Source organism: Ciconia boyciana, chromosome 2 (genome assembly GCF_034638445.1).
Source record: "Ciconia boyciana chromosome 2, ASM3463844v1, whole genome shotgun sequence".
NCBI lineage: Eukaryota > Metazoa > Chordata > Aves > Ciconiiformes > Ciconiidae > Ciconia > Ciconia boyciana.
The window spans coordinates 145,101,249-145,121,076 of record NC_132935.1 but is presented as its reverse complement, the minus strand read 5'-3'; the positions used below and the strand labels follow the sequence as shown (position 1 = coordinate 145,121,076).

The 19,828-nt window shown below is 38.9% G+C and overlaps 1 protein-coding gene across 2 annotated transcripts in view; it reads left to right on the top strand.

The window, feature by feature from the left end:
* Window positions 1-19,675, top strand: part of NMT2 (N-myristoyltransferase 2) — a 38,034-nt gene extending 18,359 nt beyond the window's left edge. Inside the window, exons 4-12 of one of the 2 annotated variants that reach the window (XM_072854355.1) lie at window positions 845-963; window positions 1,066-1,157; window positions 1,264-1,380; window positions 2,063-2,233; window positions 3,404-3,512; window positions 7,204-7,374; window positions 10,023-10,190; window positions 14,398-14,535; window positions 14,737-19,675. In XM_072854355.1, the coding sequence (XP_072710456.1) occupies window positions 845-963; window positions 1,066-1,157; window positions 1,264-1,380; window positions 2,063-2,233; window positions 3,404-3,512; window positions 7,204-7,374; window positions 10,023-10,190; window positions 14,398-14,535; window positions 14,737-14,757 (1,106 nt within the window). In that variant the 3' untranslated portion in view covers window positions 14,758-19,675. The remainder of the gene's footprint in view (window positions 1-844; window positions 964-1,065; window positions 1,158-1,263; window positions 1,381-2,062; window positions 2,234-3,403; window positions 3,513-7,203; window positions 7,375-10,022; window positions 10,191-14,397; window positions 14,536-14,736) is intronic. The other variant, XM_072854356.1, reaches the window with a different exon arrangement.
* Window positions 19,676-19,828: the final 153 nt, after the last annotated feature.

Sequence of the window (19,828 nt, the reverse complement as noted above, 5' to 3'; positions counted from 1 at the left end):
TATTGGGGAAAAAATTCTTCACGGAAAGTGTTGTCAAACATTGGAACAGGCTGCCTAGGCAAGTGGTTGAGTCACCATCCCTGGAAGTATTTAAAAGACGTGTAGATGTGGTGCTTAGGGACATGGTTTAGTGGTGGACTTGGCAGTGCTAGGTTAACAGTTAGACTTGATGATCTTAAAGGTCTTTTCCAACCTAAACGATTCTGTGATACTATGACTTGGCAGGTGATGCTCCATAGAAGAGGAACAGCTTCTGTTTATAGCTATATACTGAGGGACTGGAGTTGTAAAGTAAAGGAGGAGAAGAAAGCACGCTTTCATGTAGGATTTTAGGAATAAGTTTCACATTTCACCAGCATCCCTTAAATGCCCTGGCTTTGCCATGCCACTGCTCCTGAGTAATCCTTTTGAGTTCAGGTCTGTTAAAGTCAGTGGTAAACAGGATCCGAGCCATAGCTTGTTAGCTGTGACTACAACATGTTTGTCATGATGAGACCATGGATCTCGTGGCTGGCCAAATGCTATGCATGTGCTGATAAATTGCTGTCCTGTGTTATGAAATACTGGGTGTCAGTTGAGGTAGAGCAGTTCTGTGCATATCTATAGATATTCTGATGAGATAGTCGTTAGTCTGAATGCAATCTGTGAGAATGAGAAGTCGTATAAGCTCATAATACTAATTTTTTTGTCAGCATTTTTTAAAAGCTTCATGTTCCTATCATGTAATTGTGAGAAAATACATGATGGGAGTTACACAGTTTTGAGAACTATCAGGAAAGCTAGCAATGTAACTGTTCTTTTTTTTTCTCTCCTTTTTTTTTTTTTTCTCCTTCTCCCTCAAAAGATGAAGTTATAACTTCACATGGTGCAATTGAACCAGATAAGGATAATGTCCGTCTAGAGCCATATTCTTTGCCACAAGGTTTTATGTGGGACACATTGGATCTTAGCAATGCTGAAGTTGTAAGTAGAACTATTTTTATATGTATCTAAAATAATTGAAGTTTATTCTGATTGATGTGTGTGGATAAATCTTTGGATTTTTTTGTGTTTGATTGTTTTCAGCTGAAGGAGTTGTACACACTGTTAAATGAGAATTACGTAGAAGATGATGATAATATGTTTAGGTTTGATTATTCACCTGAATTTCTTCTGTGGTGAGTAGCAAGTTCCACATTCTGCTCTGGCTGGAGTGCAAAGAAGGGTGTTTTTATTACATCTTCTTAGGCAGTAATTTGTAATTATTTCTGTCATCAATTCTAGGGCACTACGTCCTCCGGGCTGGTTACCCCAATGGCACTGTGGAGTTAGAGTGTCTTCAAACAAAAAACTGGTAGGATTCATAAGTGCCATCCCTGCAAATATTCGTATTTATGACAGGTAAAATGCACCATTACTTTTGTATTTGTAAAAGAATAACACCATGAAACAAATCTTAAACTGGTATCCATTGCCATAGTGAACTTAAAAAGAGAGAAGGAGGCTCACTGACCATAAAGAGTAAGAAGAATCCTGTGTATGTTGCAGAGACTATTTTATTCTCTCTTCCCCCCCCGCCCCGGGGGAGGGGGGGCAAAAAAAAGCTTGTGGGCTCCTTGCAGTGAAGACCAGTAATACATATTTAAGGAATTTTCTTATTGATGGATGATACACATAATGACATAAAACTTTATGACCCTACTGGAAAGTATTTAAAGGATAGTCAGTCAGCTGGACTTCCTTGGCCAGGTCTTCATACACTGACAATCATAAAGTATTATGATACCACATAGCACGTGCTTGGATGCCATTCTGCATCTTAAAGTAAGGCAATTGGTTAAGTCTCGATAGAGCTCTGAAAAAGGAGTGTTGCAAACACCTTAGATGCATCTTGCATATTGCACAATTTGCCATTGCAGTCACAATATCATAGATTAGTATTTGTTGCAGATGTACTTTGTCACAGGCCAATTTATTTTTACCTCAAATTCTTCTGTCACAACGTGGAAAACTACAATTATGCAAATGAAAATATGCAATGTGCAATTCTTTTTAACTTTTCCACTATTTAATGTCCTTTTAGTGTGAAGAAAATGGTAGAAATCAATTTTCTGTGTGTCCATAAGAAACTGAGATCTAAACGGGTAGCACCTGTACTGATTCGGGAAATAACCAGAAGAGTAAACCTGGAAGGAATTTTTCAGGCTGTTTACACTGCTGGAGTGGTACTCCCCAAACCTGTGGCCACTTGCAGGTAACCTAGGTGATGTTCATAATAATATCAGTTCCTATAGCAGTAATTTTAAAGAACATTTTATGTAATTGGATAGAAACAATAAAAGCATAAATTTCAAACAAATAAAACGTTGTGGCCTTGACTAACCTGAAGGCCTGAGTGTTTGTCAGGGTGGGTTTTTTGGTTGGTTTGTGTCTTTCTCCCCCCCCCCCCCCGCCCCCGCCTTCCCTCCCAGTGCCTTGGATAAAACAGCCTCTCAGAATAAAATCTAATTTTGGGTTTGTTTATCATACTTTAAATAGACTAATAGATGTTTCTGTTGACCTTCTGGATGGAGCCATGCTAGCAATGACAACATTGTATACCTGTGTTTTTCAACTGGCCTGTTTCCCTGCTGGGACACTTCCCTGTTGACCTGGTTGCTTGCCAAAGATGGCAGAGTGTTTCTGGGAATTGTATAATTTGCTTTTTTGAAATACTTTCATATTTCCTGGAGAAAGGAGGACTTTATCGGCATTTGATAAAGATGGGAAAACTATAATGTGAGAAGAGTTGTATGTAATCAAGTATAATTTCGTTTGCTTGGAATGGATTTTATTTCTACTGGGAAAAGTTCAGTTCCAGCAGTATTAGTTCAGCTGTCTATCCTTTTGGAGGACGGAGTACTTTATGATTTGAAATCATGTTTGTACCTGTCAACACCAGAGATCCTGTAAGTTTCTGTAAGGAAGGATGGAGAGAAAAAAAAAAGCCGTGCTGTGTTAGAGTAACCAGGGATGTTCTGTTGCACAATGATCTCCTAGGAAGAGGAGATCTCCTTCAGCAAACTACTTAGACATAAGCAGAGGGTCCTGTCTGTACAAGAAAATAAATGTTACCATGTAAGTATGGTGAGATTGTCAGGGCTATGGCAAGTACTAAAATGTTTAACCCTGTGATTACTCATTCTGTAATAAAAAGCATTTGCTTAGATTCAAAATATGGTGATAGCAGGCCTGTTTAAAAGCTATTGCTTGGATATAGCTTTTCCTTATCTTTTGTTGCCCCAGCTTCTTACAGACATAGTACAGGCTTGCTTAGAAACAAATTTGGAGAGGAGAAGGAGCAATGCAAGAAAGTAGGGAAATGGATGCAAGTAAAGCTGACACTTAAAATATTATTTAATCTCATTATTAATTTTATTTCCAGGTATTGGCATCGATCACTGAATCCTAGAAAATTGGTGGAGGTGAAATTTTCACATTTGAGTAGAAACATGACTCTACAAAGAACAATGAAGCTCTACAGACTTCCTGATGTAAGCACTATGACTTCTAGAGAATCCCCACAGTTATTGTAAGGCCCAAAATAACCTTCCATCTGTCTCTGACAGCACAGACTTTTCTGTGGAAAGGCAGTGTGTGCAGGACATTAAAAAAAAAAAAAATCTCTGGTTGATGAAAAAGACCTTAAGGGCTATACTAAACAGAAGAGACTATTGCTGGAAATGTAGATCTGTATGGAGAAAATATAAATTTTGACCTAAAAGCCTTAAACAAACAAAGAAAAAAACAGAAACCTTGACTTCATAAACATGTGGGATTGAGTTGAAGATGCACAAGACTATGCTCAGTATGATTAATCCCATAAAAGATTACTGGAACAGAAAGTTAACAGTTCATGTCTTAAAATTCACAGAGAAGTCCATCAGAAAGTTGTCTGAGTACAGTGGGATTGTTGATTCCACTCTAATTCACAGCTTTTTCTGTTCTGTCAGAGAATGATGTTGTTCTGCAATAAGCAGGCTCAGCAAAAGCCACCTCAGTATGTTGTGTACTGTTTACTTGCACCGTCTAGCAAAAAAAAAAAAGTGTTCTGGCATAGCTAGGTTAGTAAAAAATATTTTTTCTCATGTTTGTAGCTAATAGCTAGGCTGGCAAAAAGGCTTAGGATGCATTTCCATGACAGGGCAAGTCACCGTAAGTAGTCTGAGATGTACTATTAAAAAATCTCATTGCTGTAATTAATAGCCTATAGAAGCTAGTCTAAGCTTTATGATTGAAATCAATGTATGTGCTTGTAAAAGCTACCTTTCTATTTGGAGGGATTGCAGAATATCCTTTACCTGTACAATACCAGTAAACCTTTTTTTATTTAAACAAACCGTCCCTTTTGGGTAAAAAAAATACTTTTTTCCTCACTTGTAATACTTCGTAATGATTTATTTGCTTTTGGAGAATTGTGTCTGTTGGTTATATTTAGCTTGATGCTGCAGGTTCTCTTACTACTTACATGTTTGAGTAATACACTAAGAACTCCTCGGTATAAAGCACGTGCCATGGCTTGATCTGAACTCCTGCTGCTGTCAGAGAGATTAGTTTCCTGTGCTGCCTGCATGCTACCTGTGCCTGCACATGCAGCTTCTCCCTTGTGTGCAGGGCAGCAGTTTTCAGAGCTTAAGAATTAATAACCAAATTAATTAGTTTTTAATCTTGGAGAGCTAAATATAGCTTCCATCAAATCTTGAAGACATTTTTAATAGTCTAAAAAAGTGCAGTAGACAATTTCAAATATAGGTTTTGGTGGCAAGTCTAGTACTGTTTCTCATGCAAACAATACAGGAAAAGAATAGTTTAAATAAGGATCTTACTTACAGTGCAAAAAGTGTAACTACAGAGAATCATTAGAAACAACAGCAGTTGTACCCTGATCATCTTCCTTTATCATAAAACCCAGATTTCAACAGAAAAATAGATTATGGAAAACAAAGGATACATCATATCTCATTCATAAAATATAGCTAAGGCAGACATACTGTACAGAGATCTGCAAATAGAAAATAGGTGCTTTGAAAATCAACTTTTAAAACTAAGTGATGTAGGAGTCCATATGCCTCAGCTGTTTATTTTTAGATTGGACTTGGGAGCTTCTCCCATGGAAAATAAAGATTTAATCTTTGTGCTAATGTTGTCTCTTTAGGTCTTGTGCTCTGGGTTTTTTTGGAGGTTTTTTCGTAAGAAAGGGTTTACGTGCTGTTGAGGATCTTTATCCTCAGTTTCAGGCTGTTACCATAAACAGCACTGTCACACAAATTTGTTAATTCAGGCCACACTGTCCTGTCCCTCAGCACCAAACACTGTTTCTCACATTTTAACCTCTTTTCTTAGTGTCCTTGGACTATCATTGCCACTGGGAGCTCATCTCCCTTTAAGAGGAATTAATAATTCCTAATCACTTGAACAGTCTGAATTAAAAGGTTTTCAGAAATAATAAATACTGTAATTAATAAATACCACCCCCACTGAAGGCTGTGTTTGTGCACGTACCTATAGATATAAAAAATTAAGGTTTTTTTCCTGGTTGTTTAATCTCTTGAGCAAGAAGTTTTCTGAAAGAGGTAAACTTTGGCTGTGTTTAGAATAAGGACAGGAGCATGTTTGTCTCTGTATGTCTTTTCCTGACTGATTGAGATCCTGAGCCAGGATACTCGCATGAATATATGCCCAGTGCAGCTTGATATGTGAAGCAGAGAAACAAATTTTAGCCCAGTTTTGTACACTTTCCCTCACCTCTGGGGCTGCAAATAATAATTTACTAGTGGCCATTCTGAGTGTTGCTGGGGGATAAATATGTTCCAGCCCAGTTGCTTTTCCTCCCATCCTGCTCCACTGTATGGCTTTAGAAGAGGGACAAAGGCTTGGAGGGAGCAGAAATTAACGTTTCATATTGTAGTTCATAAGGAGGTTATGAATGAAATATGGTGTAGGAAGTGTCATGTTGATGAGTCAGGTGAATACCCTTATGGATTCAGGGCATTTAAAAATCTAGATGATGTGCTGTTGTGGAGGCAAACCATAGTCCCAGGCTGCTCAGGAAAGCAGGAAGACTAAAATGTAATACACAGGCCAGAGCTGTGCCACAACATGCCTTGATTTTTCATCTGGCTGCTGACTCCTAGAGCATGTGAATAAATACCTCCCCCAGAATAATGCCTTTTGAACAGAGCATAATCAGCTATACTAATTTCAGGCTTCCAGTAATCAAGTCTCTACCTGGCTGCTCTTGCAATTGACTTTGCTATAATTAATGTGATATGTGCCCAAGTATGTAGCTCAGACAGATGAAGCCAGATAAATGAGCTCTGAAGAGAACGAGTCTTAGACTCCCTACAAGGAAACATTCAGGAAAGCTAACAAAAACTGGAGAGAAAACTTTAATCACCTTTGCTTGTTTAAACATTAATTGCATAGTACTGGAAAGCAATTTTTTCCTCTTCTGTTGTTTAAAGTCAAATAAATAACTTTATTTGTTAAAATACTGTAGGCTTTTAATTTCAGGCAGTTGTAAGTTATGAGAAGCTTTCTTGTTAACAGAACAACAGTTGTGCTTGTATAGAAAGTTGAGTTAGCAAGGGAGTTTCCAAGTGTTAACAACAGGTGGAATTTTTTTGTTAAATAATTTCTAATTAAACTTTATCAGCTGACTTTGGTTTATAGCTTGACTGTAATTTTCATAAGTTTGAATTGCAAGTGTTCTTGTCTTCAGATTAACTTCTGATATGCAAGTTGCTTTATGTTTTGTTTCTGTGTCTGGGCCCTAGGTAGTTTAGAAGAAGATGAGAAATAAAGACTGACCTAAAAAAACAAAAAACAAACAAACAAAAAAAACCAAACCAAAACAAAAAAACAACAACAACAACAAAAAACCCAAAATGCATGAGGTCTAGGCTGTTGGCAATGGTATCTCTTTCTCTGGAGAAATGAAGTTGTTTCAATAATGAAATATAAAGATTGAAGTGCCACAGACTGTCTCAATAATTAGAAGAGAGGGAATTCTGACTGAAAGCTGCTTGTAAAGTAGCATAATGAATTAGGTGTCTGGGGTAAAGTAGGCTGATAATGAATGCGTTATAGCAAGTGGAGTGACTCTGCAACCTACTTTAGGCCTTTGCTGTGTATGCAGTTTTCCTTTCAATATCTTAACATTTATTTTTCTTTTGTTACAATAAGGCCACAAAGACTTCAGGTTTGAGACCAATGGAACAAAAAGATACTAAAGCAGTACAAGAATTAATCAACACTTACTTGAAACAGTTTAATCTTGCTCCTGTGATGGATGAAGAAGAGGTAGCCCATTGGTTCCTGCCTCGGGATCATATTATTGACACTTACGTAGTAGAGGTAAAACATGCCCGAACTACTTCATGAATGTCTATGTGAATGCCACTTAAAGTTCATATCAGCATCAAGTTTTTGAAGTGTAGACAGTATGAAAAATGTGTGCTATAGGTAGAATTTGATATCATTATTCCAAGCTTTGTTCTTTGTATTGCATTCTGTTAATGAGAAAATGTTTGGTTGTGATAAACTGCAGTGCTCTTATAACAGGATATTTTAAAGAAGAATTTTGAAATCTCAAAATATCACTATCTTAGAAATATTACAGCAAAGAACCTTACATATGTTAAAAACAAGCCTTCCACCTGCATTCCTCCATTTTTTTTTCCATAGAGATATGACATGATAATAAGCAGTGGTCTTCAAATCTCCTTTTCTAGAAAAAAGGAAAAATGATACTATGACTGAGATAAGGATTTGGTTTGAATTCAGTATCATTCTCTCAGGTGTCTAAGTTTCTGCCACACACCAGTTCAAAATTCTTTACTTTTAAAACCAATTTTAAGAACACCTGCTGGGGGAATTATGTCTTCTGATGGTCTGCTTCAGTAAAATATATTTTTTCCAGTAAGAGCGTGTGTGTATGAATTTGTATATGTGTGTGCGTGTATATATACACACGTGGATGCATGAGTATATGTAAAATAGCAAAGTAAAAGTTAACATCCCTTGGTGCTGTTATGAGTTGCTGTCAGCTAGGAGTTCAATTATCTTGAAAATTACAATCTTTGTCCACTAACAAGGTGGAGAGCATCATCTGTTCCTACCACTTACTCTTTTCTCCCCATCCTGCCACCCCCACCCTCCAACTTGTTGGTCACAACGCTTCTTGCAAAATAAGCAGTGCAGGAATATATTAGCGTTTGGATTGGAAATCTCCAAGGCATGGTTGGAATAGCTGCGATAAAGCTAGTGGAGAAAGATACGCTCTTCCCTTTGAGTCCGTGCTGAATCAGTTGTAGACATCTTATTTAGATAGTGTATTACTTTGTTTAGAGTGATAAGATTATTTGAAAATGATTAGCATTAACCAGCTCCTCACAGAAGCTGCAGATCGTGAAGCTCAGTGTTCCCACACTGTGCAGGAGTCTCTGCTGAATTTAGAAACTTACTGCTGCTGGAGATGAGAGGTCCTGCTCATCAGCTGTCATTGTCCAGGCTTAGCTTTCTACTTACTTTGTAGTGGGTCTAGTGCTCAATGGACTCTTCCATGGTCTAATTTAATTTATTGTCCCTCCTTCTTTCTCCACTCCGTCTTCTTCCCGCCCCCCGCTCCCTGGGTTGGTTTTTGGCTTTGTTGGTGAGTTGAAGCCTACAGAAGAGTCCACAAGCACCAGGATCAGCATGAATGTGCCATTGACAGTGCCATTTTAACTGAACACTGCAGTCTTCACTTGCTTGTTTTACACTGTCTCTTGAACTAGTTTTCACTATAGAAAATGTACGTTTGTTAGTGTTTAAAATCTTTTTAAGACCTGTGTGACCTGGAGAAGTTAGTGTCAGATTTTTAAGTCATCTTTGTAATGTGCAGAGCTAAAACCTTAAAATACTCTGCATAATTCCTGAATTAATATTTTCATCATCCTTACTGAATTTAGTGAGTGACTTAATAATTCTGTTATTTGTTGTTAGTTTACATCTACTATGGAATCTGTACCTGCTCTAAGACAATAGCTTTTTTTTGTATGTGATGGGTTCAACTCTTTTACTTTTTACTGTAGAAGCACTATCAGTTTAAGGATCCATGTGAGGTCCTTCACTGAGCTCAAAATAGTGGGCATCAGTCATTGAAAAATAAAGCAAACAAGCAAGAACAGGCATTTGTGTGTCTCCTTTGCCTTATTTTCTTGGAGATATCAGGAGACCCAATTGGAATAGGAAGAGTGAAAATCTGAGCAGTTTTTTGTGCTCAGCACGTCAGTCATAACCCATGTAATAATTATATCCCATTTCCTACTAATCTACACTCTTGAAGATGGTTACACTTCATTAGGTGCGTGAAATATTAAGAAAGTTTATGTAGGATACTTTAGATTTCTGTTTAAATACTTTTTTTACGACGAGTGGTCTTATTAGAATTTCAATGTGACTTAGCACTGTTGTCTAGCAAATGGATTGTGCTTGTTGATTAATAATCACTAGAGCTGATTTAAATATGCTTTGTATACCGGCACAATATAATTTTTTTTCTGTTTTTAGAAAGTTGAGAAAGTTAGTCCTCAATGTGAACTTCATCAGATTTAAAAAATATTCTTTTAAAAATAAGCTCAATTGGAAAAAAATTTCTATACTTTTTTTGGAAGTGTGCTTTGCTAGCTTTGTTTATAGCAGGCTAAGCTTGGGAAACAAACTGAAATGCTTTGGCAATTGGTTGTCAAAATGTTATTGGTGTAATAGACTAGAAAAATCTAAATGTTTGTTTCCTTTTCTGAAGTGACCATTTCAGGCTTCAGTCTTGCTTTGATATATAGATACATCCTTGGCAAGAATTCAATTTCTTCAAATCTTAGCCAAGATTACCTGTTATGGTATAACAGTTACAGTGTGCAAAAGTGTGCTGCATTTATTACTTACTTTCTGTAGAATTGCCATGTTAGCCTAACCAATAACTGAGTGGTTACTTCTTATTAATTGACCTTTTTTTTTTGTAGGGCTCAAATGGTATTTTAACAGACTTCCTGAGTTTCTACACATTACCTTCAACAGTGATGCACCATCCTGTTCATAAAAGCCTCAAAGCAGCCTATTCCTTTTACAATATTCATACAGAAACCCCACTGTTGGACTTAATGAATGATGCACTCATTATAGCTAAATTGGTAAGTTGGGGGGGGGGGTGTTCTGCTTCTTTCACAAAAGTACTCTTAGGAGTAGTGGCAAGGTAAGAACTGGCAGCAATTTATCCATGTCATTGTATTCTGTTTTCTTTTACTGTCTACAGCACAGAGTGCAGTTGATGAGACATACAATATATATATTAAAATATAAACACTATGCTTGTTTTTCCTTTTTACTTTGAGTGATGCTAGGGAATGACAAGTGCATGAAGATCAAGTGTTTGCAATAGCTTGAACAGTGTAAACATCCAAGAGCACACTGATGACCATATTCACTAAGTACCAGAAGAATGGAAAGTGTCACTAAAATAGTTTCCCTTGGAGATGAGTTAATAAGTTCTATTAAATGCATTTTGTTTGTTTGTTTAAACTATTTCTTATTTCTACAAAATGTAAAAGTTTATTTGTGCAAGCTTTATCATTTTACTTGTTACTAATTGCTGCCTGTAAAGCTCTGCAGATGATGTCATGTAGCTTTTACGCATACTTTCATGCATGGAATTACACTGATAGACGGTTTAGTTGAATGGAAGGGAAGAGACTATAAATGAAGTTTTTAAACATAAGAATTGTAAGAGTTTAGTGCTGTCTGATGAAAAACTAATGCTCAGTCCTTAATCATCAGGGTTTCATGAGAGTGCAGTGCAAACGCCAATGGCAATGTAGTCTGTGGTACGGAGCTGTGCAGGCGATGCACATCCCAGCACTCTGAATGAATTCTCAAAGACCCGTTTAGCCCTGGCAATTCACAGCACTGCACAGGCTTCATCCAGTCCATGGTATCCATTCTAGCAACCATTCCCAACACACTGCAGAGCATAGGCATGTTTTCTGTTCCTCACGCTTGAAGCTTGCCCCTCCCAGCTGAAGTGTTGCCACCGCACTGCTTGTGGTATTAAACCTACCAGATGAGTGCTCAGTGCAAGCAAATGTTAGCTGTGCTTCAGCCGACCATGTTCAGAGCTGTCCGCACTGCATGTGGCACAGGGATTTCTGTGTTGATCCTGTATGAAGCCAGTGATGGTCTGCAAAGGCTGTATCTGTTCAGACTTCAGGCTGCATGAAAGCAGCCACATAGTCTTCAGCTTGTCTCTCTCAGCCGTGTTCATGCAGCACTGCAGCTGAGCAGATATCTATGACATGAACTGCTTGCTGAGGCTTGTTGACCTATAAGCAGTATTGAGTTGAATAACTACTTGGCAAGGAAAACTCCTGGATAGTCATGGGGAATATAGAACCCTGTTATTCAGGCTCCAGAATAATACCAAAGGAAGTTCAGAGACAGACTTTGAAAGGTATTAAGATATATGAAGATACAGGAAGGTGGCTAGTATAATTTTCAGAAGTGGCTAAAAATACTAGTACTACTTATTCTTAAAAGTCAAAGTGGAAAAAGGAATAAACATTGGTCTCCATTTTAAGTGTGGCATAGGGAGCTGAGTGGCTGGCCATTCACTAGGCCACGGATGGAATGGGTAAAGAAGCAGTTACATGGTCTAACCGCAAGGCTTTGCACCTTCCCCTGTCTACATTTCTTTCTGAATGTGACGTGCAATTCTTTTCTTTTAAATGGATCATCGTATACTTAGAATACTGGGATTTAGACACCTGTGGGTTTCCAAAGTCCCTGCTGGGCCTGTCTGCATCATTAGGTGCCGAATTACATTTGCAGATCTGGCACTTGGAATTCTAGATGAGGAGAGGTGAGGCAAGGAAAGAGAAATTACAAATGCACTCCTATTCACAGCTTTTTGTTTACAAATATACTGGGTCTGGCTGGGATGGAGTTAATTTTCTTCCTAGCAGCCCATATGGTGCTGCGCTTTGTGACTAAAACAGGGCTGATAACACACCAGTGTTTTGGCTGTTGCTGAACAGTGCTTGCACAGCCCCAAGGCTTTCTCTGTTTCACCACCAGCAAGTAGGCTGAGGGTGGGCAAGAAGTTGGGAGGGGACACAGCCGGGACGGCTGACCACAACTGACCAAAGGGATATTCCCACCATATGATGTTGTGCTCTGCAATAAAGGCTGAAGGAAAAGAGAAGGAAGGGGGGGATGCTCCTGGTTATGGCATTTATCTTCCCAACCAACCATTATGCATGCTGAGACCTTGTTTTCCAGGAAGCAGCTTGACATCTGCCTGCCGATGGGAAGTAGTCAATGAATTGCTCTTTTTGCTTTGCTTGTGCGTGCAGCTTTTGCTTTCTCTATTAAACTGTCATTATTTCGATTCACAAGTTGTCTTGCCTGCCTTCTATGTTCTCCCCATCCCGTGGGAGAGGAGCGAGTGAAAGGCTGGGTGGGTGTTTGGCTCTTGGCTGGGGACAACCCACCACAGTCCTTTCTGTACTTTCACTCCCAAAGAATGCATTTTGGAGGTACAGATTCAACTCAGCAAATTGCTTTCAGGGTTTGCATGTCAGTTTAACGTTGACTTTTATCCTCATATTATGCTATATAAAATTAGCATAGAACTCAGTCTAGTAGAATCTTGGCAATTATAGGACAAAATGCCTGACCTCCAAAGCAAAACCCAAAATATGGAGTTATGCACTTAGGTTCCATGTATTCTGCATGGAGAGAGTGGGATTTTGCAGCAGGATAATCCCCCCAAAACCCTGCATATTTTATTGTTGAAGCTGACACTAAGTTTCTAGATCTAGAACAGGAGAGAGCTTATAAATAGGGAAGAATTTCACTTCTGAGTCTGCTCTAATGATCTGGCAGAGCTGTGGAGGAAGTATCTTTGAACAGGAACTTTTTTATACTTCTCAGAAGATATTAACCTGAACCTAATCTGCGGATGTTTAGATACTAAATTAAAACTACATCTGTAGTCTTTATCATTTATTTGAATTTTGAGTGCTTAATTGCAGAGCTTCATTAGTGTGTTTGTACCTACAGTGTGGCTCTACTCTCCCCCACTTCCCTTCCTGCCTTCTGAGATTTCTGTTACTGTCTATTATTAACTTGGAATATTTCAAAATTTACTTCTTTAGATGCCAAGTGTCAAATCCTTGCCACCTTATTTGTCTTGTTTCTGTGTGTTTTTCACAGCACATTTAACTTAGCATATCTTCATCTGCACACAGAATGATCTTTGAGTAAGGTAGTGGGGATCATTACTAAACTCACTGTGCTTTGTGACTTTCTTTTAAATAGTCCTAAGCTGATGGATAGCTTAAAATGCTCTTTTTTCTTCAACCCCCTTTTTTCCTAATATGGGGTGCTTATTTAAAGAGAAAAATTACATCTATTTTTTATACTGAGTAAAGAATGTTCCTTACCATCTTGTGTTTAAGTAACTGAGCATTATTGTCTGGTAACTTATTTTTATCTTAGAGTATAGAAAGTCCTGCTGATGCACTGCCTTTGTGCTGTTAAAACTCCAAGATCTTAGGTCAGACTTCCTTGCAGTTAATTGCAAATAAATGAACTTTTATATCCAGACCCCCAAGCAAATTCAGCTATTCATACACGATTGTCACTGTGATGGCTTAACTGACCTTGTTTTTATGTTGCTTGTTAAGAGTTCACAGTGAGTTGGGATTTGAGTATGTTTGTGTTGCCACAAAACCCTGAGACTAATTTGGCTATGTAGCTGTTCTGAGAGCAAAATGGCTCTTTGAGTGGTGAATTTGGGAAGTTGATGAAAAGAGGAGTTGGTACAGGGTGCATGAGTAGGGGAGGGGGAGTAACATCTGAAAGATGGGAGTTCTAAAGACAATGGCATTTCAGAAAAGGACCAAATCACAAAAATATAATCTTTATCATTAACAGAATGATAAATGTCTGAAGAACACCGTAAGCTGTATTTATGCAGCTTTAACTGGAATAGGCCATGTGTGTCAAAACACTGTATGTGACTGTAAAAAATGCATATCTATAAGGATAAAATAATGGATAATGCTTTAGGGACTCTTCAGACCTTTACCTCTGAAAGTGGCTTTAAAATTCCTACCCTTTTGGAGATAATCTTCAAGCAAAGTTGTGCCTCATACTTCACTTTTTATTGGGAAAATTTCTTTGTGTGTGTACCTAATTAAAAGGCAGGATTTATTCCCTTGTCTTTTTTTCCACTTAACTAGCCTAGTCTCTTGGATATTGTATGCCACTGTGTAAAGTATCATTTATGTGTCATTTGAAACTTTAAAAAGTAAAATTAAAAAAATGTTTTGCTATTGCCAGAAAGGATTTGATGTGTTCAATGCACTAGACTTAATGGAAAACAAAACATTCCTGGAAAAACTCAAGTTTGGGATTGGAGATGGAAATTTGCAGTATTATTTGTACAACTGGAGGTGTCCTGGCATGGAATCTGAAAAGGTAAGAGAGAAAAAAAGAGCTTCTGAATTCTGTTAGGTATAATGGTACATTAATCTACACTGGCCAAAATGGGCAGAAGTTTTAAAATAACTTTTTTAATTGGTCATATTTAAGATCCGTAATTGAGGTGCAGAAAACTAACGATGTTTAGATTTATTGCCATACTTGAACTAAAATACTATATTTTTCTTCTTTCTTTAGGTTGGTCTTGTATTACAATGAGGACATTTATGTTTCTAGAACTCTGAGGTCATCGTTTGAGTTAATTTGATCTCCATAACTCTTGGAACGGTATTGTTCAAGAGGAGTAAAAGCACAACGTCAGTGATACTGAAATAGTCCATTAAACCTGAACAATGAAGACATCCATATGTGACCAAATTTATGCATTTTCAGATAGATCAGAAGGTTCATGAAACTCTTTTATTGTCCATGAAAAGAATAAAAGCACATTCATTTAAGTTTCAAAGCTTAGCTTGCACCTTGATGAGAAGAAGGTATTTTTTTTCCACTCTGTAGAAAAGACTGTTTTGTACAAACTGAACTTCAGTGGTGGATTAGGGTACAAAAATATTTGCTATTATGTGGATGAACTGCTGCATTTCTATTTATTAAGTGGTGGTGTATGTTTGTCAGTGTAACAGAATGAAGGATACAAACTTGAGTATCTTTGCTTATTTACTTCACGTGGATATCATCATTTGGGGGAAAATCATGAAGTACAATACGTTTGTAGCTCTATGAAAGTCCTGGATGTTTTTGTAACTGGAGCAGTATGACAATGTACTGGTTTAACTAGTGCATTTGTTTCTCCATGAGCAACGCTGCCAAATCAATAAAAATACAGATTTGTACTTTGATCTTCAATAGATCAGTGGATTGATTTAACAGTATCGCACTGTTCAGTGCAGGTGTTACCTATGTTGCCGGAATGATAATACATTACTGTACTTAATTTACAGTTGTGGCACAAAACCTTAGTTTTTCCTCAGTAGAATAACATCAGCCTGTGTGTAAAACTAAGAATTTTAGTAGTGCTATCAGGATATTTATAGTTTGAATGTTTTCAACGCTTCTGCAAAATTGCACATATTCCTTTGTCTACTTTGATTTCCTATGAAGTCTGTAATGAAAAGTATCTTGTGTAAATATGTATTCATAAATTGTTCCTGGTAGTGTTTTTATCCTGACTTTGGAACAAGAAGTTTTGCTATATATGTGGCTGGTAAGCAGAAGAGAAATGCTCTACCCTCAGTCCTTGGAAGTCTGTGCACTGCGCTTCCTGAATTGTAGGAGGGCTGATCTTTGTTGTTGGGGGAGCTGTTTTAATTCCCTCATGAATGCTCGGCAACCAGAGCGGCTTCTGAAGCACTTTATATGCATTCCAGCGTCATAGCTAGATATGATAGCAGTTCTTTCAGCTCACGGATGCTGCAGTAACGTGAGCACCAAGAAAATCTGCAGTAAGAAACTGTTCTAGCTGAAAGTGCCAAATTGTGGTAGTGAAGCCTCTGTGCTGTGAGCATCTTTTGAATGTGACTTGAATATCTCATGAAATGCAAATGTCTAAACTTTCCTTTTAAACATGTCTGTAATTCTGACAGCAGATTTTGCTGAAAGTTGCATTCTGTACCTGAAAACTTCAATTCAGATGAAGATAAATTTCTCTGTTCTTCATAACTGCTAGCCCTACCCACCTCCTTATAGCAGTGCGGTTTTTCTTTCTTCCCACTCCTTTTCCAATGTGTGAATGGTTTGTGGTTTGGTTTCTTTTTCTTGTTGAATTGTGGTGAGAGGATTCTGCCCTAGAGACAGTGATAAATACTTTCCCTTATTGCATTATAGCTCTGTGATTAAAGCATTCGACCTCCTTCAAACAAAGGAAGGGATTGAACACTGTTTGTCTGACTCCTGGGTGTGCACCAGCTCGGGACCTCCTGAATTTAAAAGGGCTTCAAAGGAGATCTTTCAGACATCTAATGGTGCAGTTGGGCTTTACAACTTTGGCCACTCTGATGCCTGTCTGCTAGTAGCAGTCATAAAAGATCGTGCAGAGGGAGCTTTGACTCTGTGTGAGGCCTGAGCAGAATTAAGTGCCTGAAAATGTAGTCAATGGTAGTGATACCTGAGGTAACAAGAAGGATGATTTAATCTCAACTCCATCGAAGACTTAAGTTCTTAACTCCCAAAAGGCAGGAAGGTGCCCTCCCAGCTGGGCATTTGCATTGGAGTCCCCTGGGATGAGGAGGAGGTTCACCACGGTGCTCTGTGCGTTCTGCTTTGGCTCTAGAGGCAGAGCCTCGGCAATCCTCACTCAGCTGCTGCCTAACTTGAGGTGGGATAGCAGGACATAGCTCTGTCCTCCTGGCTAAGGTACTTCCTTGCTAGGAAGCGATCACGGCCCAGCTCTCCCTACTCTGGGCAAGTGGTCTTGAGTGCTAGGTGAATGATATGCTCATGTTCTCTGCCTTCCCTCCCCTCAAAAAAATGCAAGTGGAAGAAATGGTAGGCAGACATTTTCTTTTCTCCTCTCTTCTCTGAAATCAGAAGGCAAATCCTCCCCAGTACTATTGTTTGGAAAAGCGTTGAGGCCACAATGGGGCCAAATATGTCCAGGTAGAAGACCTGAACCTGGGTTTCCTGCAGCCTGGCTTTCTGCCCTAGTCTTGGGGTAATTGCACATGAAGGAAGGAGTGTGGTCGCTCTGTCCTGTCTTCTGGGAAAACAGTGCCCTTTGCTTCTGAATCCGATGGGTAAACATCTCTTGTCTTATTTTCTGGCTCACGCTGCACGTTAACTGAGGGGAAGGAGGGCAGTCGTGCTCCTGTAGAAGCTGTGCAGTGCTGTAGCTGAGAGAGAAAACTTCGAGGGCCAGAGAGCATGAGGGAAGGGGCCATCTGAGCCTAGATGTTGGGGCAGTTCCTAGAGAGTCCTGTTCATGAACCTGTGTGTTACCTAACAGCTGTGTAATCCTGCATGGTCTCTTCTGTCCCTGTTGAGTGCTCAAACCTTTTGGCTAGCCGTGTTCTTCATCTCACATGCTTTGCTGAAGTATTACAGCATCAAGAGGATGTGAACCTTGAAGGTGTCCCAGCCTGCACCCACGCAATAGGACAGTTGCTCAGGAGGTGGAACTGTGGCAACTCACTCTTGCTTCCTAAGCAGGTACTTAACTAAAGGGTATTATCAGTGTGGGTGCCACTCAACAGTGTGGGTCAGCAGCTCAACAGGAGAGGCTCTTTTGAGAGCCAAAGTTGAGCCTGCCTGTGCATTAGGCTTGCTATGAATGGCTACCAGGTAAGACTCCTCAAAACCTATAGATGGTTTCATAAAGATTGGGAAACTTAAGGCTCACTCCACCACCTTTCCCACCAGTCTTCTAAAACATCTTCTACAATTTCTTTCCTAGAGCAACTTTCTATCTGTGGAGGGAATGCAAATACCTGAAGAGAGCTATAGACCTGGGCAGGCAGCAAAGTGCTTGAAAGATGGTTGCTGTGATTATGTTCTTTACCACAGCTAATCATGCTCTGTTTCAAGATTTAAGTGTTACAGTTAGCCAGCATGAGAATTAAATACACTAGTTCTAGCATGCCTTCAAATTTTTATGCATCCAAAAAGCCAAAGCATATGACATGTATGAAGGACTACAAAGCAAGGCAAAAAACCTTTCATCTCCCTCCTTGCCACCCTCAGCCAGGGAGGGGAAAATTTTAGCATTAAATGTCTTTGTTTAAACTTCAGGGAGCATCGTGACTACAGAATCACTGCTACTGCCTCCCTTTGCAGTTGGTATCATGAACTAAAGTCACTTCTAAATAAATGCAAAACACAGATTAGCTAGCTGATGGCACTACAAATCTGGATTAGCAAATCTCTGAAAACTACAACATGTAAATTCTGTCTTTAAGGAACAACAGAGTAACTCAGTTAAGGTATTTTACACTTTCTTCTACAGTACTGTGCTGGCTTTTTCTTAAAATATAGAGCGCCAAGTAAATTGCTAGGCTGTTGATTTTGGTTGTCTGAATTGCAGCACTATTTGTATGAAAAATAGTGTGGCCAGCAGGACCAGGGAAGTGATCGTGCCCCTGTACTCAGCACTGGTGGGGCCGCACCTCGAATACTGTGTTCAGTTTTGGGCCCCTCACTACAAGAAGGACATTGAGGTGCTGGAGTGTGTCCAGAGAAGGGCACCGAAGCTGGTGAAGGGTCTGGAGCACGAGTCTGATGAGGAGCGGCTGAGGGAACTGGGGTTGTTTGGCCTGGAGAAAAGGAGGCTGAGGGGAGACCTTATTGCTCTCTACAACTGCCTGAAAGGAGGTTGTAGTGAGGTGGGGGTCGGCCTCTTCTCCCAGGTAACAAGCCATAGGACAAGAGGAAATGGCCTCAAGCTGCACCAGGGGAGGTTTAGACTGGATAGTGGGAAAAATTTCTCTACTGAAAGCATTGTCAAGCACTGGAACAGGCTGCCTAGGCAAGTGGTTGAGTCACCATCCCTGGAAGTATTTAAAAGATGTGTAGATGTGGTGCTTAGGGACATGGTTTAGTGATGGACTTGGCAGTGTTAGGTTTACAGTTGGACTCGATCTTAAAGGTCTTTTCCAACCTAAACGATTCTATGATTCTATTCCCTTTCCTTCCTACAACAACTGTCTCATTAGGAAACTGTTCATACTCCTCAGTAAAACTAAAGGAAACTCAAAAGTTATGTATGATGTGCTTTCAGTCTTGTAGTGGTTATAGGTGTCATCTACGTTACATGCAACAGTACATGGCCTATCTCAACTTCCTGGGAAATAATTTTAGACTCCATTTAGAAATCAAATTGAGTTCAAGTCGGTTTACATTTTCTCATGGCACGTGTGTTAATAGTTTGCATACGGAAGTCTTTTTGCAAAATGCAGTAGTAATTTGGTTTTGTTTTGTATTTGAAAAAGTTTTTCCTTCAGCCTATTGGACACCAGGTATTAGATAGAACCCCAGTCCATACATTCTTTATTGTCCAGCAGAGCAAATTATGACAATTCAAAAGGGAAATGTGACTTGTGCCATTAAAGCTGTTTACTTGAAACAAGCATTGAACCAGCTTTAAAAGAGTTACACCAGCATGGACCTTTGTTTAAATAAACTTTCACTTTTGGGATTGATTTGTTTGAATAATTATACTTAAATCCATTTTGCTTGAAGCACGTTCATCTGTATAGAAATACAAAGTTTGTTTAATGCTTTGCATTAATTCCAAATATGTACTTATGTCTTAAATTACTTCAGCATATTCATTACTGATTTT